This window comes from Bombus vosnesenskii, unplaced genomic scaffold (genome assembly GCF_011952255.1).
Source record: "Bombus vosnesenskii isolate JDL3184/JDL3185 unplaced genomic scaffold, Bvos_JDL3184-5_v1.1 scf7180000013308, whole genome shotgun sequence".
NCBI lineage: Eukaryota > Metazoa > Arthropoda > Insecta > Hymenoptera > Apidae > Bombus > Bombus vosnesenskii.
The window spans coordinates 896916-923516 of record NW_022882957.1 but is presented as its reverse complement, the minus strand read 5'-3'; the positions used below and the strand labels follow the sequence as shown (position 1 = coordinate 923516).

At 41.7% G+C, this 26601-nt stretch overlaps 1 protein-coding gene across 7 annotated transcripts in view; it reads right to left on the bottom strand.

Moving 5' to 3' along the window:
* The window catches only part of LOC117234692 (Down syndrome cell adhesion molecule-like protein Dscam2), a 163631-nt gene that overhangs the window by 44403 nt on the left and 92627 nt on the right, over positions 1 to 26601 (bottom strand). For 5 of the 7 annotated variants that reach the window (XM_033496161.1, XM_033496164.1, XM_033496166.1 and 2 more), the window contains exons 7-11: positions 26072 to 26276; positions 17128 to 17424; positions 15994 to 16104; positions 15651 to 15809; positions 8503 to 8913 (exon numbers count right to left, since the gene is read on the bottom strand). In XM_033496161.1, the coding sequence (XP_033352052.1) occupies positions 8503 to 8913; positions 15651 to 15809; positions 15994 to 16104; positions 17128 to 17424; positions 26072 to 26276 (1183 nt within the window). Of the gene's footprint in view, positions 1 to 1911; positions 2275 to 8502; positions 8914 to 15650; positions 15810 to 15993; positions 16105 to 17127; positions 17425 to 26071; positions 26277 to 26601 lie in introns of all 7 variants that reach the window. The other 2 variants (XM_033496162.1, XM_033496165.1) reach the window with 2 other exon arrangements.

Here is a 26601-nt window from a genome sequence, read left to right as displayed (position 1 = left end):
AAGTAGAAAAAACGTAATGAAAGCGTAACGAGTAGACTGTAGACTTTTATGCATTTATGGGAAAGACCCATTAATGATTAAGCAGAGAAATAACGCGTAGTAGTTTCCGTTGTAATACAAACGTATTAATTACTCAAATCAAATGATCAAGCGACTCTCTATACATGATTTCAAAAAATAATTTAGTATAATGACATAAAATATTTCAAATTTTCTTCAACTTGGTAAAATTGTAGGATCTAGATGGAAGAAGAAATAACGACGAAAATAATATAAAATAAATTCTTCAAATCCCTTTTCACAATTACGATGTAAATTCAATGGGATTCAATAACGTGAGTATGCGAGACAAATCTCTACTTAGGTCTCGTACTTTAATTTTATTCTATAAAAGTACAAATTTGCATGAATGTCCGCACTCTACTAACGAGTTTTATCGTCTCTGGAAGAATTCATTTTAACTAACGAAGATTAAGATCGCATCGTCCTTCCGTTTTCCCCTTCGCTGCATGTTGTTGTACTATTATTTACCGGAAAGTTCCTTTCGTGTAACGATACCGCGCGTACAGGTCCTGTAATTTAATCGACTCCGCGTGCGAGGAAGTTCACAGCTGTCGTAAACGGAAGAACGGCGCAGCTTTGTTGTCGTAGCTTGGGAACAAGCCGAGAACCGGTTCCATTCATACAAAGGTAGAAAGTGATTTAGATCTCGATCGCGGCGAAGGAATGGGTGTCGGCGACTTTCGAAATCGTCGAACGGCTGCCGAGAACTTCTTGAAAAGTCGCATTACCGCGCCACCCCTCTGAAACTCGAAACTAATTTGCCTGGGTCGTATCCTCGCGAGAGCGCCCGGTTCGACTGCCAGTAAACTTTCGCCCCAGGAAGACTAGGCTTGTAATGTCGTTCAGAGGTGGAATAGCGGGGAGAGGATGGCTCGAAGATGGAAACGAGGAAACATCGTTGGGGAAAACGGCAACGGAAGAAACGTGCTCGCGTTAAAAAAAACGCGCCCGGAACGAGTCAAACGACTACTTGGTACACGCACCGAGCACAACCCTGCGAAGAACGGCTATGGAAAAGGCGGTTGGTACCCGGACAAATGTAATTGCGAGGCAACCATCGGTGTCCTTGAAAGAACAGAAGCTATCTGCCTGGCGGATCTCTCTCGCTATTTTCTTTTAAGGCAATATTCCGGCAGTTAGGAGCGGAATGTTATCCGCCTTAAATAGACCTCCGTCGTCTTCTTACTGGGGTTATAGGCGCTGGAAAAAAGAATCCTCGGCAACGTAATACCATATCCAACCTTGATATTCTACCTTCGTGCGAATTTAAGAAAATAAAAGTACTAACGCTATAGTCAGTGTACAAATATCTGGCATAAAATGGCCATCTCTCGATATTGCATAGATAATTCAAATAGATCGAACTTCGAAATGTATCCTCTGACGAAGACGGATGCGCATTTTCTCACGTTGGAACGTTCGTCCCTATAACAATATATCTTCTCGACTGTGATACACCGGACAGTTTTCCATAAATTTTCAGAGCCGAAATGTTTTGAAGAAGTAGAAATCTCCGATTTAATCTATACACGCAGAACATCGTATCGGTGATAGGATGGAAGGATCATGAAAAATCCAAGAAGATAGGAGCTCGAGGAAGCGTGATCGAGGGTAACGAAAACACGACGTTCGAATCGACTCTGTCGAAACAAACCGTACTCCAATCCTTCGATATGGCTGTTCGATTTTCTGTGCCGTAATATGTATATACACGCGTGTATATATACAATATATATTTGTAGAAAGACAGTCAGAGACAAGTATATCTGGCTGGCACACGGTTTATGTACACAGGTTCTTACAGCTACCATATGTCGATTTTTGTTCTTGCTCGTTTGAGACACCAACCAGCAACGGAGAGGCTGGTCGAGTATTCGGCCAGGCCAGCGACGTTGCTGATCTGGCACGTGTAGTTCCCGCTGTGCTTAGCGCTGACGTTATTTATCGTCAGGATGCTGGAAAACGGCGGATAGTCGCTTATCTGTATGTTGTTGCCCGTCTCGACGACGGCCGCGTTGGATCCGCCCGACGACGACGACGCCGAAGACGACACCGACGCACCGTCACCCGGCCTGACCTGTATCGGTTTGTCGTCCATCAACCACGTGATGTTGAACGGCTGGTCACCCTGGCTCGTGGTACACATTAGCTGTGTCCTCATCCCCTCCGTCACACCGTTCTCGAAATAAAACGGCGAGATCCGCGGTGGAACTATAAACGTGACGTGTGATAATAGTATGTACCTGCATGCGGGCACAAACCGTTCTCCTATACGCGTATCTCGACCAGAGATTACGCTCTCGTCTTCGTTTCCTATTTTTTCTTTTTTTTTTTTCTTTTCTTTTGCGGAAAGGTTAGTCAAGGGGACTGGAAGATGAGAGGAAGTTTCAGATAATAAAACAAGCGCGCCAGAGGAACAACATACGAGTACCATCAAGATCCATTTACACACAAACGTGCCATGTCCGTTTCGTGTCTAAATATTGGCCCAGTGTTTATGCGTTGATATTTATGTACTATCCAGGACCATCCAAGATGTATCCGGGATAAATATTCGACTATGAAAAATACAATCTTCGTATCAACTAATCTTCGTTTTTGTATAACATCATATACGAACGGAATACGTTCAGGCCCAATTTTACAAGTTCGTGCTATGGCCGTTGCTTGACGTGGTCAGACCGAGACACAAAGAAAATATCCGAGACTACCAAGTGTAACCGGAGGCCATTCGAACTACTGATAATAACGAATATAGAATGAATGACGTATAAATAGATACATATGGATATTGCACGGTTTTGTATAAACGGACCTTTAAACGACGAGACTTCTATATATTTGAGTTTCGATAGCGAATACAGCGAAATGAAACGAAGTAAAGCGAGTCTAGTAAGGCTCGGCTACAGGTATGTTGAAAGAGTGTCGAATTACCTAGGAGAGAATGAAATGGCGAGCCGGATAATTACATCGAAAATCGTGAAACTCCGCGGGACTTCAGAGGCGGCCCGTTGAAACGGAATTAATAGCGCCGGCGCTACGCGTCCAAAACAACGGAGAGTTAATAAATCTTCTTCCCGAACGTCTGAAATTAACATTAAAATACAACTGGCGGATACAAACTGCTCGGAGTTTAATCCGTTCCCGGTGAGCGGACGGACCGTAATTAATGTTCCTCTCGGTGGCAACGACAATCCAAAAACGATTGGTAAAAAGAACCGGTGCCTGCGCAACTCTCTGTAATATCACCGTTATATTCCGCTGGCTCCGTTTCGTATAATACTCTATTCGCCCGCAATTTCCAGTATCTCGCTTCGTTTTCCCTTTTTCTTTTTTTTTTTTTTCCTATTCCGGTGATCGAAGTCTCATCGTGAAATTGGCGCAGGAGGTCACGAAGTACGAAATTTCGCGATCACATTATTTGATCAAATCCGCACTGATCCTCCGGTAGAAGCGGTTGATACCGTGCGGCTACTCTATTTCGTTGTCTGACCAAACACGAACCTATACTACTTCGCCACAGACGAATTTCAAGTAGGTCGAGTTTGTACAAGAACTGGGCGTTTGATAACCGCGATAACTTGGAGTTTCTGCTACGTGTTTCCTGCTACGTGACCTCCGAAACGTGGACGCTGGACAGGTGCAACGGTAACCCCGGCCGAGTCCGTGAAAAATGGTGGCTCGGTCATAAATATTCGGCCAGAACCACACACACGTACCTCGTGGCTCGGAAAATGAACATTTATGAGCCGGAGTAACTGCTAATGTCGGCCAATATGTCTTTATGAGACTTTCGGCGAAACTAAGTTGAAACCAGAGGTGACTGCACGATCCTTATACCGGTGGTCTGTTTTAATGAACATTTTCATCGGGGTTTCGTTGAACCTTTGGTCTCCTCGTTGTTCGCTTTACTGGCGCGTCTTTCGCATAGATTTCATAAGTTGATTCAAGAGGCGTTAAGTCGAAATAATTCGTCGTGATCGTTTGGCTTTCTTTTCTCATTCGAGTTGATTAACGATGAGTTTACTTACCAGGACCTATAGAACGTCGAGCAGTCAATTATCGAAACGAGCGTGAAAACTAAGTAGGATGAAAAGACACGAGAGATCTTGTACATAACAGTTGCCTATAAAAGTCTCCGTATATTTTAGAGAAAGGCTATTTTTGTTAAAATAAAACAGTACAAAATTTGTCCAGTATATGATTTAATTAATTAATGTTCTGTCATTAATTTATTTTAAATTTAAATTGAATAAAACGATTTATATATCACGCTTAATTTTATTTTATCTATTCAAAAATATTCTTCTTGTAAGATGTACAAAGACTTTTGTCAGCGACTGTACCTTAATGAAGGATTTTAACTACTTGAATTCCACCGAATTAGCAGTATATCGAATGCGTAATAATATGCCGGATCAATCTCATGCAAGATAACATTTCCCGAATTCCTAACTTACAGATCTCTCGTATCGATTTCGCCCAAATACGATTTACCACTACGGTCTCAATATAACTTGAATGATAATAATGATGATAATGATGATAGTACACAAATCATAGAGAATATCTCGAGCGAAAACATAGCATAGTCTTCATAAAAAGATACTGTTCTACTGGATAGTGATAGTGATATAATATAATGTAACTCGGTCAGAATCGGTCAAATACGTGACTGATACACGATAATACAACACAAATATCGAGAGAGCAACAAAGGTGGACGGTTCATTCGAAAACGGGACAAAAGAGCACGACTCCTACTATATGCGTATCGTGTTTTCGAAGTGTCGTTATACAACGATCCAACGTAAAAGAATACCATAGAAATTATGTATTATATAATGTATATACATTAATGTTCGTTTAAATTTCAATAGATCGAGAACCACGTTATAATTTCATGGGGTTAACCATTTTCTAAAAATCCATTAATAAGGAAAAAGGAACAATTTAGCAAAAAACAAACGACAAAGACACGATCAACTATAAATCAAAATCCGTGATGTAATTGAAGTTAGAGGGATTCTACAGTTCAATATACGAAGAAAATCGAGAATAACAAAATTCCGTTAGACGTTACATTTTCGAGAAAATTGACTTTACCGAAACTTGTCAAGAATATCCGAATTTGCTTAATTCTCAAATAAATAAGAGTATAAGTTGCAAGTGTAGAACTTTCCGATATAATACTTCGTTTTGCACAAATAGAGTTTAAATATATTTAACGAAGAACCAATCTAATACACCAATCCTCTACCTAGTTCATTCGATTCGTTCGACTTTCCAAGAAACGACATTCTTTAGATGAAGCAATTTTATTCTATACTTTTACTATATTTTCAAACTTATCTCTATACGTAGAATATACGTCTAATCGGAAATAATTAACTCCTAAAAAATATCTGCTCCGATGTAAGTTCGTTATTCCTGACTTTCATCTTATTTTGAACCCGAATCTGCCTGATTCTTGAATCTTATTGACATCATCTGTATCGGAACATAACTGTATTTCTGGCTTCTTCTCGGTATATCTATAGGCTACTTCTAAATTTAAATTACACTGAATTCGACCAAGTTGGAACTCGGATTACGCTAACAATGAAAAGCAATAAGGCTGGATCGTTTGAATTTAGGAGAAATCAATTATAATCGAAACGAACATTACTGTATATATGAAACGCAATATGTTCAATCAATACTGAATCAAAATTGTCTCCTGAATATGTTAATTCTGAGCGATGCAATACAAACACGCATATATTGCGCGCAAAGATTAAAACTCAGCACGGTATGGTAACTTTTACGTAGAAGCGGTCTCACGCTGTGACATCGAGCCCGATTCCGTGGCCGCCGAGCGCAAAATTAAACGAAAAATCCTAATCTGACGCCGGATTCTCGTTTAATTTCGCAGCAGCGAATTCGAAACCGGTCTGAACACGAGTTTCTGCGCGAGCATATCCCGGAGAGAAGACAGGAGAAACAGACAGACAGAGAGTTACAGAAACGGAGAAATAGTGGAGGGACAAAGTGTGTGTGTGTGTGTGTGTGTGTGTGTATAGTGGTGTATGCGTATACGTATGTATCCATGTATGCGTGCGTATAGTCGTGTACATAAGAGTTTGGAGCAACGAGTGGAAACTCGCCTCCGAAGCAGATTTTCAACGAGCGCTTCGATGTCACAGATCACAATTGTACGATCTACGAGGCATACACCTTCAAATCGACTGATTCAGCCCGATTATTACACACTATAGAGGAGAGAAAACAAAACGTCCGTAAACGAACATTACGTGAAACACTGGCAAGATCTGTTAACTGTACATATACAATATAGATATACATACGTATAAATATACATATATATATATGTACGTATTAAGAGTATCCGAGGGAAAAATATATATTTACATATACACATCCGAAAAAAGCGTGCAATTGGGCGTGCAAAAGAGAAACAGCGTGCAAAGAGAGTCAGTAGTCACAGAGAGTGTAAAAAGACAGAGATAGATATTATACAAGAAGGATTCAAAATCGTGGGAAGTATATGAGATTGAAAATTCGCGGCACGTTCTACCAGGGACACGGGCGGTTCCACTCCGTAGACCGGCAACGACGGCCAACGAATCATCTCACCGTCTCGATTTTCACCCAGCGTCGCTACTTCTAATCTAAATTGAAATCTAATAATCCGCGACGAGACGGAGCGCGGCACGTTTCGCCACGCTCCATATCCTCCTTGCGATATTCCTTCCTAGGAATCTTTTCTCGAGCTAACCGTCACGAAAAGAGTAATAGAAAAGCGGAAGAAAAAAAAGCGAGAAGAAAAAAGAAAGGAAGGGAGAGAGAAACGGAAGAGAAATAGAACCGTCACGGACCGATAGGCGAAAGATCGTGGCAAAGCAGAAGTGGAGAACGCGAATGTTCGCCAGTTGTCACAGGTCGAACGTGCCGTTGAGCGTGCACTTTGGACTAGCATCATAGCAGAAACAGGTCGCGTCGAATGACATCGGACAGCCTCTCTGTTGTAATTTTACGGCTCCGAGATCATCCTCGACGATCGTCAGTGTACGTGGTGCTTAAGAAACTGGACTCGCGAACGACGACAGAGGTGAATCTTAAAGAAAACCAACCAAAGATAGCGATTATGATGTTCTTTTTAAAATCAAAATATAAGCGGATATATGTAAGATCGATACGCAAATTGATCGACGTCGATTGATTATCAAAAAGTATTTATTCTAGGGACCGACCGATTTTTCTAAGAGGCTCGAGCTCCAAGAGACGCGACAACCGATCGAAAATTCTTTTTTCCCACGACGCAACAGAAAATTGATCACATCGCGATGCCGTAGTCTCGAGAGCTCGCTGATTGATCGATCATACCCGACCCACTAGAACGACCGCGTTGCGCTGTTTCCTTACCAACCGATCAATCAGTTACTTTTCCAGCGCCAGCACATAATCCGCAGACCTGGAAAATTGCCAGTCTGTCTTTATTATGTTCCGTGAATCGCGTGCCGCGATCCCACAACGGCTCTGTTGCTCTGAATCGATCCACGAAATCCGTATCGTTGCACGTCACTTTCGGGATATTCCCCTTTCGCGAAAACGATCAGCATATCGGCTAGTCACTATGAATAGTCGCTAGAACTATGCATATCTAAATTGAAGCTTAGGCTTTCTCCAAGCTTTAGATTGTTGCTATAATTTTATCGCAAGATTTTATTAAAGCGATCGTTTCCCAAATAAGATCATAATGGTTACAGTAGATACGTGTTCTGAGGAATTGCCATTTTAACGGATGTGCCGGTACAATCAGATACAGTAAAATTCCGTTTATAGAAACTCGTCAAATTATAAACATGATTGGAGTTCACATAATATGAGTTTGCCGAGTCTTCCCTCTACCTATGTTCTCTCGTTCGTATAATAGGAATTCACGTCTAAACAATTGGATTAGGTCAACAGAAGTTCAGTTAATCGAACTCTGACTAAGAGTTGATTCAAACGAATGAGTTCATATAATCAGAATTCTATTGTATGTAGATTCTTGTAAAAGCATGCATTTCAATCTCCTGATGATACATTCGTCTGAACGACAACTCGTCAGAACACATATCCATTATAACCCACAGCCTTGTTTGGTACGATCGTTTCTGGAATATATTTGAAATATTTCATCGATCCGCTGGAACCTTTCATAGTAACATAGTAAGCATTATTGCTCGCGTAGTAAATCTAACGATCTCGCGACGTATCGATGCATGCAGACACGTCGAGATCGATGCGATGCAATTGCAAATTGCCAAATTGTTGAACCGCCCAAAAGATATGGAAACGCGAAGAAAAGCAAAGAAAGTAACGAAAAAAGGAAGCGTGGCACCTCTGTCGTAGTGGGAGCGTGAACGAAGAAGTACACCAACGGTGTGCGTTTACCGTTGACGTGAAGGAGTGCAGAATGAGCGACGGTGGCAGCGCCATTGGCCACGCGACAGGTGTACGTGCCATTGTGCGCGGGTGCGATCGTGCTAATGCTCAGGGCGCTGGTAAAAGCGTCATATTGCCGGACGGTAATGGCCTTTCTCGGGGACTGTTCGGCCTGCCCGTCGGCCTTGGGGCCCCGCTTGGGCCCCTTAATCGCGTCTCCAGGACTGGCCGGGGCCTGAACGCGGCTATGGCTGGACGACGGAGTATCCTGCGACGTCCTGATCGTCTCTATTGGGACGTTATCTTTCAGCCACGTGAACGTCAGTGGCAGATCGCCAGTCACGACTACGCACTGTACGCTAGTACGGTGCCCTACGTTTAAATCGCGAGCAAAACTGAAAGGCGTGATTTTAGGTGGCACTGAAAGAACAATACAAAGACAAAGGTGGCATTCCAGTCAAAAGCGGTTCGAGGAAACGCTATAGAGAAAACCGCGTATTCTTTTATGGAATTTGTGTGTGAGTGAACAGGACAGAAGAGAGATTTTCATGGGATAGAAGATATATGAGCACACACGTCGAAAGGATGGGTTTTTAATTCTGCCCTCCTTAAGTTAACATTTCCTAGTTAACAGTTTTTTCATTGCTCGAGGCTCGTTGAAATATTTGAAGTTCTCGGTGTTTCGTTAACTTTTAAGTAAATTTATATTATACAGAATGCTATGGAATAATGGTTAAATGTTTGAAACTGAACAAAGATAGAGAGAGAGAAAGAGAAAGAGAGAGAGACAAAGACGGCATAAGAAACAAAACGAAACTTCCAAAATGGTACACAGGGCATTTTAATTAAGGAAGACAAAATTGTCCACCGATGCTGTCGAGTTAGTAAGATAAAAATAATATAAAAATGAATTAAGAGGTCCACAATATCAGTCGAAATAGAAAGCTTGACACTTTAGAACACTTTGTGCGACAATCGAAAATACAATTCAGTAGCAATACATCGAAAGGACGTATGTCTGGTTCATGATGAAAGCACGGCGTGGTCAAAAGCCGCTCGAGCTATGCCTGCTCTGTAATTACACTGGCGTTAATTAAATTTCCATCTGCGGGCCGTGCACATCGCTAAATTAAGGTCTTAAAATAACAGTTTTGAGGTAGCGTCAAGAAATATAATCTTTGACCATAAGACTAGACTTTATTAAAAGTTCTGTCGTCGCAAAGTGTCCTAATGCGCGACATATAAAGGAATATCGTTTAACGTTGCGATCGTCTATATAGAAACAGACAGCTTCAAAGAGATGGGTGAATACATTCACGTTGCGAACTTCACTTACAAGCACTGTTTGTCTTTCGCGGAGATAAAAGATAAAATTTACCGGCAATTTTTATCGTTAGACCTTCGAGTTTCAATCTTTGACTCGTCGCCAACTTTTTAATCCTAGCCCAACAAATTAATCCAATATCTGTACAATAGCTTGCTTAATTGGATAAAGCGAGCGATGCAGTTATTTTTTATATCGGAATCCAATGGATAGACCGTTCTATAACTTACGCAACACTCGTTTAATCCCCTCAATTAAGAATTAACTGCTAATCACAGCCCCGATATAACTCTGCAAGCCTCCATCCATATAAAAAGAAATTGGCTCATAAAAGTATTTGAATATTTATTACGGTAAACTTTTATGTTCGCGTTTTATGCATTATACAAAATATTTTGAAATCTTATTAGTATCGTAGATACTAGAGACATGACTGTTATGATTATACTTAGTAAACGATTATTATACAACATGAACAGTCATCTTATGCATATGATAAGTGGTCACCATTGAATATTGGCCGATAATTGGCTGTTTAAATATTCTTATGGTCTCTGCGAAATATGTACTTTTCTTAAATATCTAGTAATTTCTATATACGTATATTTCCAAATCTGACAGTGCTAATAAAATTTTCGAACGTTTCATATAACCACACGTAATGTATATTCATAAAAGATGTCTGCAACGTTTAAATACTTTCATGACCCTGTGTATGTGTCACAAGCTATCGTTGCTCCCTATAAAAAGCAAAACGCGCCGCGCAGAAATATAATCTGCTTGCTCGTTGGTATCGTTAAATCGTTTGAGTTAATCCGCGAAAATCGCGATGTTCAAACGCCCCATACACGCGCAGATAGGTATATCTCTAGGTATATACGCGCCATTTTTTACGCACCTCTTTTTCCCCTTTTACAGCCAGCTAGCCACGATTCTTTTTAATATCGCGGAACACTCTGGCTGGGATCGGATTCGCGATAATTGTAACCCACGTAACGCACTTCTTCCCCTCGAACGGTTCAACGAATAAACCGGCGTTAGCGAGAACAAACGCGGTAATTGATATTTAACCGTAGCTGGCGCGCCGTAAAATTTTTCACCGATCGGTTTTTACTTTTCCATCGCCACTCTAACGCTCGCTCGTTCATAGCCTACCTTCATGGTTACGAACGGTGCGGGAAATCTGCGAAAAATTCGCCCTCGCCGCGGCGTGGATCGTGTTAATGAACTCGTTCTCCTCATCGATCGAACGATCCCCGTTTTTTCGTTTCAAAGATTCCCCCCACCACGGGATTCACATCGAATACCACCGTCGACAAGCTTTCGCAATTAATTCGTGGCCCGCGAGCACCATTCGAACGCCATCGCGCCGATAAATGGGACTTCTGCCGACGCTTAAACGCGCGAAATTTTCACAAAACGCAATACAATCGATCGCTTACAAGCACTCTGGTTGATTGCTTTCGAGTCGAGGCGTAACTCGTTCCGCGTTTATAAGCCGCCAAGTTTAACACTCTTACGCGTTCCTCGTTGGTGCATTTACCTCTTCGATCTCGATTATGAGAATTGCCGGTAAAATTGAATTCGTTAATGTATACACGTATAAGACAACAATGTAACACTTTGTACATGGATTTTTGTATCGTTTTTGAAGTGCTTGGATGGTGAAGGGCACATCGCGCGAGAGAAACGGCGACTGAGTCACGTTAATAGAATATCGATGCTTCGACAACAGCATATTTATGTACAAGTAGCACGTGCACACGTTCTCAAATACACGGAGCGCTCGTGGTTGAAATCGTAACGTTCGATCGTGTACTCGCCATGGTTTTATATCGCGATGGTTGGCGCTTTGTTTCTTCGCGAAATGTCTGCAAATCACGGGACGTACAATTTCGTCGATTACAGGAATTTTTAATCCAAATATTATTTGAAAATAATATAAGGAAACAACATTTACAACTTTTACCATATAGAATACAGAATTTAAAAAAGCTGTTATACGAATAACTGAAAAATTTATTCAAAAATTGTAATTAATAAATAATTTCAAATTTGTTAACATTAGTATCAGAGGAACATGTTGAAAGAGCGACATTTCAACTAATATACCCGCAAACGTCTGAACCTTGCGACCGAGCAAGTATATGAAGTTTATTGGAAACATACGGTTTTATATATTTGGATATCGATAGATAAGGATAAATGTTTCATAAGTCACGAGATACTATAATACGGAGCGTAAAATGCGAATATCAAGGATATCTGGGACGACGCGACGCGAGTCGATATTAAACCGGTCAGCGATATTTTTCGCCTGCCAGCGTTATCTCGGCCCCAACGATAACGGAAGCGTACGTAAGGGGATTCCTTAGAGCTGGCACGCTGTTTTCCCGAGGTTGATGCACGACACGATTAAACAGTAGCGAAGCAGAGAAAGCTTTCTCGTAGAAGCGCCCCGTGTATCGCTAGAGCGCGCATGTACACGCACGTAGACCCGGCCCCGTACCCTCCGGTTAGTACGTGGCATCGTCGCGCTATGAATTTTTATGTACAAAAGTACACGTATGTAATATAATATACAGAGCAGTTAGGCGAGCGCGTGCAAGGACAGATGCTTGAGCGATGCAGTGAAGTGCTGTGCTCTTGGTGCGTGGGTTCGTTCGCGGAGTGTTGTCAAACGCACGGATATCCGTTGACGCACATAGAGAAGATAGACGAAGAAATGGAGATACAGTGACTCACAAAAATATTTAAATATATTATGCGTTTACGTTATGTTTGTTATAAATATGAAACTTTTCGAAAATTCAGTAGCAACAGTAACGAGACATGGGTATCATCGTCACATTGGTCAAACTTGAAAAGAATCTAAAAATGCACGCGATGATACTATTTTTGTTAGTTTTCTAGATTTTGGTATTGGTTAATTAATTGGTAGAAGGACGTATTTTAATATGAGCATAGTCGAAATGGGGATAATGAAGTTCAAATTTATAAACTTTCTGAAAAGCTAATTATGTAACTGGTATAATATCGTATGATAATGTAATCTAATATTTTTAGTATCTTTGAAACGATCAAGAGACTGACAAAAACACGCTCTTAATCCTAAGATCAAATAATCTTATAACTTCTGTCTACAGTTTAGATATCTCTTTATACATTTTCAGATTTCTCTCAAATTTTGCTCATTTAATTCCGATAGTTGTATCTCATTGCAATACTAATGAAGTTCCAAAATGTCTCGTATACGGTGCATAATATATCTACGAAAAGTTCGTACATATGTTGAAACACTTTTGTAAGCCACTGTAAATAGAGTTAGAGATAGAAATAGAGATAGAAACAGGTAGATGGACGCATACACGCACACGTACACACCCTAGCACACATGTATATATATATATATACACACGATTGTACCGCAATCCCTGTCGTATGATAAGGAGCTATCTTAAGAAATTTTCCGGTCGAGAAACTTTTTCGACCGTCCGTTCCAGAGAGTTCGCTGTATGTGCACCACCGACTGTTCCTGCAGTCGGACGATTGTGTTTCACAGAAGCATCCTATGCACACACACGATCAGTGTGTCGTATCGTGTGCAGAGAGTTCCCTTTGATTGTCTCCTTTGCTGTAGCTCGCGTGATCATATAGCTCTGGTGGCGGTTCGGTGGAACGTAAGACGGATGAATTGACCGGCTCTGCTGTTTGTTAATCGGTTCAAACGCGATCACATTCTGTTCGAGTAAATACGAGAACAACCAACTAGTAGATAAATAATCGCATTCTCGATGACTAGAAAATCGTCCGAGTGGCAAGTTAATTAACTTTGACGCCACGAGAAACTATCGATCGATTTCGTTCATATCAATTTCCTCAAACCACTTTGGTGTTTAATCGAATTCGATACTCACTTTGCCGTTCGATTTCTTCGTTTTTCCTTGGTTACGCGAAGCTTCACGGATAGGGTTCGCGGAAACGGGAAAGCGGTTACCGATTCGAAGGATCGCTTTCAAGTACTTTCTCAAAGTATACAAAATGGTGGGCGAGTTCGAAGGGGCGCGATACGATTTCCGAGCCAGCTGCACGATTAGGAGTCGCGCGAACGATATCCCTTTCCGCTTTACCGGAACGCCAGCCAGAGCCTCAAGATCCTTTGAGGCAACTTACGGCAAGTTTCTCGAATTTTTCGAACTTCCGTCGCACTTTGCCAGCATTGGAATCATACGTACAGAGCGTTTCCTCCCCCTTCTGCGTCTCCTCGCACGAGGCAACGTCTATTAAATTGCGCGAACCGCTTCGAGTGTTTGCTCGGAATTGAATTTATCTCCTCGCGCGATCTGCTCTCGTTAAACGTTTCGGGCGCTTTCAATGAGATTGGCGACGAAGAAGATGAAGAAAACACAGCGTAGACGGCGAGAAACGCGAGAAAATCCGAAATATCGCGAATTGTGTGTATTCAATTGGGGCGTAAACGTTTGCCGGTTTATCGGCGACGCGATACAACGATTAAAAGACGATAACGTTGGTACGTTTCGAGAGATAAACCTGGTTTGCCCGCGGCTCACGGTTGTTACTGTCTTTTCGGGAATTCACGCACGGCTACGCGATAAACCCGGTGAAATCCGAAGCAATACTGGCTCGCGTTAACTAATCCCAGCCAGCGATGAACAATGGAGTACACGAAATTTCCTCCGTAAACCTAATACAGAAACATTTTGTGTGAAGGTAAATTTGGCGGCACGCATCAAACACGCCGGGATGTTATGCATACACGAATTGTAATTAATATGCGATTGCCGCCGGGGCAGAAAATTACGGAGGGGATGCCTGGGGGGAGGATGTTGTGGGAGGACAGAATATATCAAACAAAGAGATGACATAACTTTCGGTATGTCACTGCTGCGATTATTCGTTGATAATCGTTCTTTGACATCTCTAATGGTCACATATGGTACCCGGTTACGCAGAAATTGTTTATTCCCCTTCCTTTGTACCACAAATAGTTTCGTGCAAATGACGATTTACTTTTGCAAATTTTTGATATCTAAGATTTGATATACACGTCGCACTGTCCATAAGTATTTGGACGTTTCCAAATTATTGGAAATGACACAAACTATATTTCAAATGAAACCCCATTACAGAATTTGAGCCACGAATTTTGTCTCGGTTAGTCGTATACAATTAGTACATATTGATGAAAATGATAATTAATATTAATTATCACAAGTAAAAGGGAAATAATTTGAGACCAATGCAAATTGATATTGCGGATATATTTGAATTAAATGGCTGTGTCTGTTCGATATTGGAATTTTAGAACGATTGAAATGTGTATCCCTAACGACATTCTAAAAAATTTGTATGTGAGCGACCCAGGTGTATTCGTAATTTCGGTCTGTATCTAACAGAACGTTTGATCCTGGATATGGCTAAGGATGAAGAATTAACAGTAGAAGAAAATTCTCCTACCGTAATATCGAAGATGTGATTAAAACATCGATATTTCGCTCCAAGTGCGGCAGGAGTCCAAATATTTATGGATAGCCGTGTAATTATAAGAGAAAATAAAAAAGAAGGAGAATTTAAGAGAAGATACACATGAAAGATAATATAAATATGTTAACGTTAAAAGTCTCGACGACTACGTCCACATGTACTCCATCAAAACTCCGCAAACACGAAGCATAGACGTAGGAATGAAAATGAATGGGTGTACCGCACGTGACCAGTAGAGTTCAGATATTGAGGCAAATTAAATCGTCCTGCCTTGTGATGCCTGCAAAAGAGACCGGTATCGGAAAATATTTGCTTTCAGTTCACTCACCTAGAACGCGCACTTCGACTGAACGTTGAGAGGTGAAGTTATGCTTGTTCCTGGCGGTACACGTGTACGTGCCTTGATCGGCGGCTCGTTGCACCGTATTGATGAACAAGCTACCGTTCGCAACCCTCTGTCTCATGTTCGTAGGCAGCCTTACTCCATCTGGTAACAACGTGATCGATCAATTTGCCTCGTAATCGCAATTGGAATTCCAAATGAATTCAAGCCAGTCCGTCGAGAATTTACTGACTCCACTTCGATTGCTCGATGTATAACGGATATATGGATGCATTTTTCAAATGAAAGATTGTATATGTGGAAAATAGGAGGACATATTAATACTCACCTTTCTCCCAAACGATCGATTCGATGGGATAACCAGCGACCGGGCATTTGATGTGAAACTGTTTCCCAGCAACCGCCGAAACCGTCGACATGGGCCTGACATATGGCAAACCTGCGATTGACAAGCAACGAAACATATATTTCGCTTCGAGCGATTCTCCCTCTGACGCGACATCGATGCTTCTCCACGTTCCCATCGAGTGTCATGAAGTATATATAAGACTCGCAATTTAAAACGTGTACCATAATACAGAGTATCTACGAGGTACAGGCACAAATCAAAATATAAAGTACAATATACCATTTAACACCTCTGATGTAATAAAAACGTAGAGTTATTAGATTTATCTAAGTTTCAACAGACTGAAAACACAGTCTTGCACTTTGGACAGATCAGTCAAACTTGTTATAAGACAGCTTTATTCGTCATTAATATGATAAAGAATGAGAAAATATCGTGTACATTCTGTTCGGCGAGAGAAGTTAGAAAGAGAACCTTTTTGGTGGACCTACGAACGCGCAGCACTTCGTGGTTGCTACTGAAAAAACCAACAAGCGTTGCACTCTGCTCAGACCAACTACTCATCAGCATGTTGCATCGCGTCAGTTTTTTCCAGTTGCGATTTCTTTTGCTTCTATTTTTTGATTCGCCCTCGTATCTACGAACAAGTTCATAAAACTTGTTTGAATGGGGAAATCTTGCGAGTTTCACAGGGTGTACAAGGTTTTCATCTTCGTCCGACAAGCGGAACGATTCGCAGCCAGCGTAAATCCGCTGATAAAACAAAAGCTACAAGGCAGTTTTTAATTAACAGAAACCACCGCTCCAAGGGTGGTGGTTAATGACAAAGGATCCCATCGAGCCGATATTCCTGGTGATCGATTCGAGCTACGCGAGTGTGAAAGATAGACGAAGAAGGAAAGAACCTAGAGAGAGAGAGAGAGAGAGAGAGAGAGTGAGAGAGAGTGAGAAAAGAATAAAGGGGGAAAGGAACAGTGAGAGAAAAAGAGAAAACATAATATTCCCCGGGGTTTCCAGTCAATTTCAATCGACACCGGCCGGCGATTCTTCTCCTTAACAGTCTTTACCCTCTCACTCTCTTTCTCTGAGCTCTTACTCCTACGGAGTACTCACCGTAAATATTGAGTTTCGCCGAGTGACTCGCCTCGCCAGCGCGGCTGCTCGCGATGCACTCGTACTCGCCCCCATCTTCGGACTTCACCGACGAGATGTTCACGTGGGATATTACGTCCCCGTACACGGTCACGTACTGGCCAATCAGGAGTCTGTCGTTTTGCGGAAGCGGAAATCCATCCAGCAGCCAGGAAATTTGCGGCGTGGGATTACCCGCGGCGCTGCATTTCAGAGAAACCGATGGACCGGTCTGCATTGTCTGTTCGATAAACCTGTAGACCAGCTGCGGCGCGATCTCTGTTAACAGACGTTATGCTCGGATTACACATACCTCGAAGCATCGAAATACCAGCGCACCGACTCACGGCTTTCCCTCTCAGCCATCCTTTTCTCGTCTTTTCACCCCCGATTTCTATCTTCTTCTCTCCAACCGTAATCTGTCTGAACGATCGTCCTACCTCGTCCCACCCTGGTTTCCGATCGAACCTGGATTCTCCTTCGCTAATTACCACCTACTTCTGCCCCCCGCAGCTACTACCACTTCGCTAATATCCGGCTATTTATTTACCTGGTAGACTCGCTGCTCGATCTTCGCTCTACCCTCGTCGCCGGAGCCTAACTTTCGATCCTATTTGGATTAAATTCGTATCATACAGAAAGGCGAAACGCGGATTAGAATTGTACCAAGGCGATATTGGCTAGAGAATAATACTAGGATTATTTCCGATCATTTTTATCTAGTACGCAAGTGGCGGATAAAGTAGATGCGTATTAATTATTCGTAGAAACTTTGAGAGAACGGCAAGATTAGATAGTCTAGGCAAAATCAGTGCGGATTAATTACGGAACGTCTGCGCGGGAGCAAACATAAATCCCCGAAGGTAAAGAGCAAGAGGAAAAAATAGAATAGTAGAAGCTGGCAGAGGGATTTATACAATATCTTCTTACGCTTTAATATTACTCTATTAAAAAGATTCTCCATTTGCCTGTTCTACGCCAAGATAATAAATTATCTTAATTTAATGTAATCTGCGTGCAAAAATATTTCTTTCCCGTTCTTTGATTCAAATAACATTGTTTAGGATCGTGCAAAATCGTAAGGAAAATAGCGCAAGAATAGGAGGAACAGGTAGAAAGTTTCGGTAGAAAATTAACAGAGTGCGTACTGACAATAATATATTATAGTTTGTCATAGTATAAAGATGAAGACGACTAGTAATCGAGAAATTTTTCGAAGATATAACATAAATTCCAACTTCCGGCTATGCACCAGCTCAAATGGATTTTTGACTCGGCCACTCACCGAAACTGGGTCACTGTTATAGCCACTGTGACGCGTCGTTGTGCCGCGAGAAGAACCACCGTTCCAACTATAACGGAAAAATCCAATATCGAAACTGTCCGAATCGGTTAACCTCCAGACTGCTCAATGTCTGCGTCGTAGATCGACAAAACATCGCGTCTGGACACACGTGGAGCGATCTCGATGCTCTTCTAACTTGACACTCGGTCATCGTATCCCTTTTCATTATGTGGATTTTAATAAGCAGCAAGATTTTGTGTTAAATAATTGGCCCGAAGATTAATGGGACCCGGAGATTAAGAGTAGCGCAACTTAACGAAGAAACATTGAAAATAACCGCGACGCGTTCGCAAGCATGCGTTCCAGTTCCAGAAGGGCTCTAAATGAACGTGCCGCCGCTCGTAACGAGCCCTGCTGGTAATGAATTCATGAACTTCATAAGCGCGAGCACGTCGACTACGAAATAACAGCCGACTTTCCTCCAACTTTTCGTATGCATACCTTGATTCTTGCACGCCTCTGCTACACGTAGTAACTTCGACGTCTCCTCCGAAGTCTACATCGTCCACGGTTCTCCGTGTTACTAAGTGTCAAAACTCTCAGAAGAAAAACATCAGCTTAGAAACTTCGCGTCCGTTTCTTGTCAATCTTCCCATCCTTCTTTTTTTCTTTCTCTCAAGCAAACCTGTGTCATTCGTCGTCTATCTGACGCTAAGATGTCCTTAACTTTTTTCCGGGATGTTTCGCTGACTTTTCAAGCACATATATGTATATATGTGGCGAAGATCAAAGTAAATTATACGGCTTGATAATTTTGCAACGATGTCTTATCAACGAAATTTCAAGCGCAATGACGTTTGACGCGAAGCGTCTGCAGAAAACGATGGTCGTGTTTCACCGAGGTGGCAGCGGGGAATTTGGTAATGAAAATTTGAAATCACAGCGACACGGGAACACGGCGTATAATTAAAAGACTGCCTACCCAAGGAAGCTATTAGTAAATTAACAATTACGCCTGTCCAATTAGTCCGCCTCATTATTTCGCCTTCGAAACTGGCTGCACGTACAACTTTGCGTTCCAGGCTTCCTTGAGCCTGGAATAATCTTTAAAAGCATCCTGCTTCGGGGTTGCCTGTTTACTCAGAGTCGAAAGAAACGTTCCGGCAAGCCCATCCTTTCATTATACCTTCCCCGAGTTTCGTCTTTATTATAAAATTATACGAATTAAACAAATCAACAACTTTAATCATTTCTCGGCGATCCTTTGCACGAAAAAATGTCTTTCAGCGGAAAATTCATCAAATGTTTCCGAAATCTCGTTGGTAAGCTTAATCCCAACGATCAACACGTTTCTTGCCCGTAATACAAGACACTTTCGTGCGGTGAAAGCGCTGGTTCAGCGAACGAGGTTGATGTTAATGAAACGTTAACAGGGTAGACCGCTTGTTTATCGTTCGCCTGGAAAGAAAACGAGAATCGCCGTGTAAATAATAGCCGAGGCTGTCGCCAAATATAACCAGTACTCTAGCGAGCGTACCTTCTAGCCGCTGGTTGCAATTTAAATTAAAAATCTGCGGAGGGCGGCTCGACTCGTAGAGAAACTTCATTTCCCGCCCCCTCCGTTTAGGGGAGAACAAATTTCTCCGGTTTCCGGGCTCGATTTAAAGTCCAGCCTTTTCTCTCCGAACTTTCGTACCGTTACTTGTTCTTATTATATTCGTAATGACCATCCAATCTGGTCGAACGAAATATATCTCTCGCGAGCCATTAGCCAAATTTCGTTTCGACCGTTTAATTTCCAATAAAATTACGGTCTAGTTGCCTGTGGCAGATTGCGGTATATGCGTAATACTACCACCAAATGATCTCAATAAAACAAAAAGATATTTGTAAAAAAAAGTAGCTATAAGCGAATGGAAAGAGTATTTCTGTTTGCTAGGATAAACTTACATACAACTACTATTTCTTAACAGAGTTTCTTGGCAAACGCAAGCCTTGTTGAGAAACATCTTTTACGTGCTTGAACAATTTCCAACCTTATACATATATCTCCATACAAACGCATGAAAATCTCATGGTAATAGGTCTGGACGATAAGACAGATGTTCCCACCGAAAGTTACGCAACAGGATTTGAATAAGAATTGTGTAACGATTGACACAACGATTGAACGAATAACGCGTAGCTGAAACTTGAGTTCGTTTGTTATGCGACGTGTCACATACTATAATATACGATTGACCGATGCAATTGAGTTGACATTTAATATAAATATAAATGATAATGCTGCGTCTATAAATATCGCTCAGAAATTCTGTGACTATGCATATCCTACATAATATAAAATTGTCTAATATATTGAATATAAGCTTAACTCGATAAGGTTCGCGATATTTTCTTATTATATATACCGATAAGCATTTTCTCGGAAACTTGACTTCGATATACATCTGAAGGGAAACAATTGTAGGAAACGTGGTTTCTGATACGCCAATTTTCCAACAAAGTAGTACAGCATGCTTAATAGAACGAACGAAGCGCGGCATTCGCTTCTTGAGAACGCGACTACTTGCGGTAACTGCCAACACGATGCCGAGTGTCTCTCTCCTGTGTACTCTATTCTGATCTCTATCTCGTTTCCTCGCATGGCTGACGTGCCTTCTTCCCCCTAACGTATCTATGACGCATAATAAATAGACGCAGCCAGAGCTGCAGACTGGAGCGAGATCGTGCTCGGCTGGCATGCAAAGCATTGGCAAAACCGCAGGAATCTCGTTAGCGTATGCAAATCCAGGGTGGCGGTACTAACTATCCCATCGTGCTGCGGGCAATCCCCACCTAATGTACACTATGTGCCCTGCAGCTTAGAAATCATGCGACCGAGAAGAATTCCAACAGCAGCTAATGGGATACATCAAATTTTTCCACACATCGAAAATCGACACGCGTCACGCTGTTGGTCGGTCAATCGGAAAAACGGTCCGGACGATCTCGGTACGTTCATTTTCGAACAAATTCGTTCACAGTGGACGAAGGTTAAAATTGGTACGCTCGGGTTCTATTAGAGCGCAAGAAACTTTTTTGGTGAATTTCTCTTGTCTCTTTGACAGCAAATTTCTTTTCCTTCTTTAATCGTCGGGTGAATGTGATCTTCGAGTCCTTAAAAATTATCAACTTTTTATATGTATGTAATTAAGTTTGTCATATTATATAGAATTAATGAGATTAATTGAACTGATATAACGAAGAGAAGTAAATTATGTGCAATTTTTTAATGTTCTTGATCGTGGATTTCTTTCAATTTTCGTGTCATTACTACTGGGATCACCGACTTAATATACAACATATTTTTGCCTGATTACAAGTCAACTTTACTATCGCGAAAATTATATGTATATTCTTTTAGTAATTGTAAGAAGATTGATTTAACATTATCAATGAACTTTTACGTGTTGCGAGTTACAGGTTATTAATATTACTTCTTTCAACTTTTATATCCATCCTGTCATGACATCGATTTTCTTCACAGGTGCTTCTATATTGAACATGACTAGCGGTTTTTCAAGATAGCAATCTATACAAATATTGGAAAAAAACGTATATAAGAATTAATAAATTCTCTTGCATAACAACATTAAGTTTGGTGACAAACCAAATAAAATTCTACAAATAAATTCTATAAATTACAAGTCACTTAATTATCCTGTTATATACATATAGGCAAATAAATTGTAAATTGTAAAAGAGAAACTTCCACAACTTCTCAATTTGCTAATATTATTGGTTGATAAATTACTATCCAAGAAGACTCTGAAACTAGAAGATTTTGACAGGTTTAATAATTCCAGCGTAAACGAAATCGATTACGGTTTATTCTATAAGAAAAATAACCTAACTTAGCGTCTTTTGAACCTTACGAGCGGTGGCGAACGTCGAAGAAATAACGCGCAATCGTAGCCTCGTTAAAGCTAATGAAAAGTCGCTTAGCGCGGCTACCTGACGACCACGGCAAGTTATTGTAGCCCGATGCAATTGCGGGTGAAGCGTTCAAAGGTTGAATCCATTACCGTTGTTTGCTCCTGTTCTTGTTTCTGTGGCGCTCCGCCATCGGCTACCTACTCTACTTCGTCTCTTCAATTACCCCCACCGTAATGGGGCAGCGGCTACGTGGTGAGAAAGGAAATAGTTTCACTTCTCTCTGATACTCGACCAGGATGGATTATTGAATCGTGGAAGAAAGAAAACGGACCGTGGTTCGAGAGCCCAGCCATTGTATCGTTCGACCACCGCCAGTCAAACTCAAACTAACGTTCTTTCGTCCGCGAGGAAGAAAATTTCATGTTTCAACGGCCATCGAAGTTAGCCCGCGTGGTTAATGATGAAGAAAGTACGTGGTAACTTTTCAACGTCGTACAGATTGTTTCAACAACCTTTAGAATAAAACGTCAGAAGAATAGAGAATAATTAGCTTCTGCTGTACCGTAGAAAATATCTGAATCGACTTTCATTGTTCGAAGCGATGCTATTTTAAAATTAAATTTTACTTGCACAAAATTGCGCCGACAAGTTTACTGAATAAGCGACGTTTTACGTTTTTAATGTTTTAGTTAACGCGTATCTTGTAAGAATCTTCGAGTCCGCGTTCGAGATTTTCTGCGAATTTGTTTGAAGGTCCGAATCTTGTAAGGATACGAGATATATGAATGTGAGATCGAATATGAATTTGTTTCAGTGTTGTTTGAGATCTTGTGTGAATCCAAACGTGTACTGGTGACGATCTGTGATTCGTTAGATGAAGCAGAAAGTGTGTTGGTACAGCAGAGTCGTCTTCTACAATTGAAGTAATTTTGTCAGATAAAGAAATTTTACAAGTCACACGTTAGAGCTAGTAGTAATAAATACCGTTGCAGAATACATGTTAAGTAGTGCTGTAACGAAATAAATGCGATCGTACAAGTAAATTTTAGAAATCAATCTGATTATCCTATCCTGATCGACTTAATTCTAATCTAGTTTTACAGTTTGTCGATTTACCAATACATATTAGTTGGTAAATTATTATATACAGGAATGGCCTAGGATCTAAAATCGTTGAAAGTCAATTACCGATTGATATTTGAGAAAAATAGGAGAGAGAGACGGTAGCCAAAAGTGTCTAAATAATGGAGAAGGAATGGATCCAATTTATTACACAAAGTAAGAAAAGATAGAAATCGTAACCTCTGAATCGTCTATTTTGAAAGATTTGAGCCGAAATGAGGCTTGTTCTCGCGTTTGTTTGAACGAAATCGCGGATAAATGAAAAAAAAAGGAGAGAAAAAGAAGAGGAAATCGAGGTATGGAGAATTGGCTTGATTGTATTTCCTGGAAAATTCGAGTATTGCGTGGTTCTCGATAGGGCATTAATGTAGCACGCTGGGATGAACCGTTGAACGGGCGGACAGCAAACGAGGCCATTTTCGCGCAAAAATAGCGCGTGATGCCCGCGGCGTAGCAACGCTCACGACGGAAAATACGTTACGAGAGGCAGCGAGCTTCGAAACGTGGAACGATAGCCGCGAAACGATATGGAACAGGATGAAGCGATGCCTCCTACCACGGGCACAGGAAGCTCACCAGGCGCGAAATAGCGCGGCGGACACTTTATTCCTGTAACCGAGCCCGGGGCTGGCCAAAGGCAATCTGCCTTGGTAAAAGTGTTTTAATTGAAATCTTCGGGGCTGTAACTCTCTCCGCTTGCCATCGTCGAGAGAACAACGTTCGATGTTCGGGATAATGGAAAAAGCATCGCGAGCGTTGGTCGAAATATGACGAGAACCGATACGCGGAAGTGAATGTAAAGCGAGAAAAAACAAAGCAGCACCCACTGGGTTCGTTCCCCGGCTGTTTTACATCGAAATAACGCGCTATCGCGCTTCGCCGCACCAAAGCGTTGTCGAGTAGATGGTGCATCTCGAGACCAAGAGGGAGAGACAGTCACGGCACAAACGGTCGATTGTAATCGTTTGACACACTTTATTGTCGACTGTGGATATGGATGCAAGAAGAAGAAAGCGTTTTGTAGGTCATGGAGTCAAAGGTTTGTTCTATCGTCAACCGAAACTCCGAATTGGATGTATAAAATATCGTGTTCATTTAACTTGTTCGACACTCCATAAAAGTAGAATCTTGCTTATCTGAACGAACACTGTAAATATTAATTATTAATAAGGTCTCTAGGAGATTCATACGGCACACATAGTATATTTATTAATTTTTTCTATTGCATGTGTTCAAATGCTTTCGCCAACTACTATATATTAATACATGTATTCGTTATAGAAATACGATTTTCTATGTGAACTGAATATTCTAATAAAAATTACTAAAATTAAATCATAGTTCGAGTGGTGGGCATTCGATACTAATTATCTCCTATACTACAAACGAAGTGTAAATAAATCAGGTTTTATTATACTTCATCTGTAATTTCATTGATATATCGACTTATCGTATTAAAAATTATTCAAAGACTGAAGCGAAAATGGCCTGAAAAATGTACGTGACGATGGAAATTTAATAATTAAAAGCGATGAGAATCGATGTGCTGAGAACGCGATTAACGGGGTGGTAAACAGCGATTTCCGTGGCGAGGCACGATCGGGAAACCGATGTGGCCATTTTCGCGCAAAAATGGCACGTACTTCCCCAGAGGGAAGCCGTGCGGCTCCGTGATGGAAAACGCGTTACGATGGAGTGGCACGCAAACCTGGAATGGATCGTATGGGAAAGAGTTCCACTGCATTAACCACCAGCAACCTATCACCGCGGCACCATTCGCTCGACAAACAGGTCCATCCCTTCTCCGCCACCCTTTATGCTGTAGCAGCCCACACCATTTCGTCGTTCCTCCATCTACGAGCCTGTCTTTCAAACATCGTAGCTGGGCCGCTCCATCGTCAACCAAGGAGTAGTGAACTCGTATCGAACGAAGGAAAAAGACGAGGAAATGGCAAGGGTAGAAGGGGAAACGTTCCCGGGACCAAGAGGTTTTTCGATTTCTCGCGGTTGATCAGATTCAAAGTCTGTGATCAGAACGAAACGAAATGCAAATCCGTCGTGAAAATTTAACGAGGAAGTAAATTTTACTAGCAAGATGAGGAAGACATCGTGTCGGTGCAATTGAAAGCTACGGCTGTGCTGACGTTGCGATGTCATTAGATGGTACCTCTGAGTGTCTTAAATGTTTCATTTCACGGAACGTTCGTTAAGCTGTTTCTATCCAGCGCAGGAGGAGCAAGCTAAGAGGGGTAGATAGAACGAGGGTTGTTTAAAATCGTTTAAACGGTATAATGGATATTACGCGGAGCTAGAACTGTAGCTGGCCCGAGTCGCGAAGAAAAAGACGATTATGTAGCATGCGGGCAGAATTAAACGGGCAATCTTGAATATCCGTTCGAACGCTCGGCGACGATTTAATAAAACGATCCGCACCGTTTCACGCGGGATTACCAGCGAGGAAACGACGTTCCATCGGTCAGGCCATCCTTTCTCATCTTCCATTTCCGCTCTCGTTGCACACGATAACCAGCAAGCAAAAACGCGTTTGTGTGTGTATATGATACGATAAGGTACGTAAACGCTAAACAAACAAAGACTCACCGCCCAGCCGCAATTCCGCGATTCCTTGAGCCATTTCATACTCGCTCCTCACAAAGCACTGGTACATGCCACGGTCCTCTCTTGCAACCGCCATCACGGAAATACGTTCTCTGGAAACCGCCCTTATGCGACCGCCCGTCCTCAATGGCTGACCGTCCTTCAGCCAGTACAGCGCCGTCTGCGGAAATCCACTTGCGCTGCACGTCTGAAAAGCAGTTTAGAGAAAAGAGGCTGATGAGAAACGTTGCCTGTGTCCGATGCCGCCGTATGGATCGACCTCGAATCTGCCGCGTTTCTTTTCTCTCCTTTCTTCCGAAAACAAGATTGCCATCTATGGCGAGAGAAAGCCACGGAAAGAAGAAGGCAAAACGCGAACGCCGTCGTAGCTTGAAATCAGACCTTTCGCCTTTTCGCCGTGGCCCTCGTAAAAATCGGATTACTCCGGAACGTGGATCGCGGCAAATGGCTTGGATGCGAGCGAAGAATTTACCGGCAGATGAACTTTGCGAACGGAGATTGCGATCTACTTG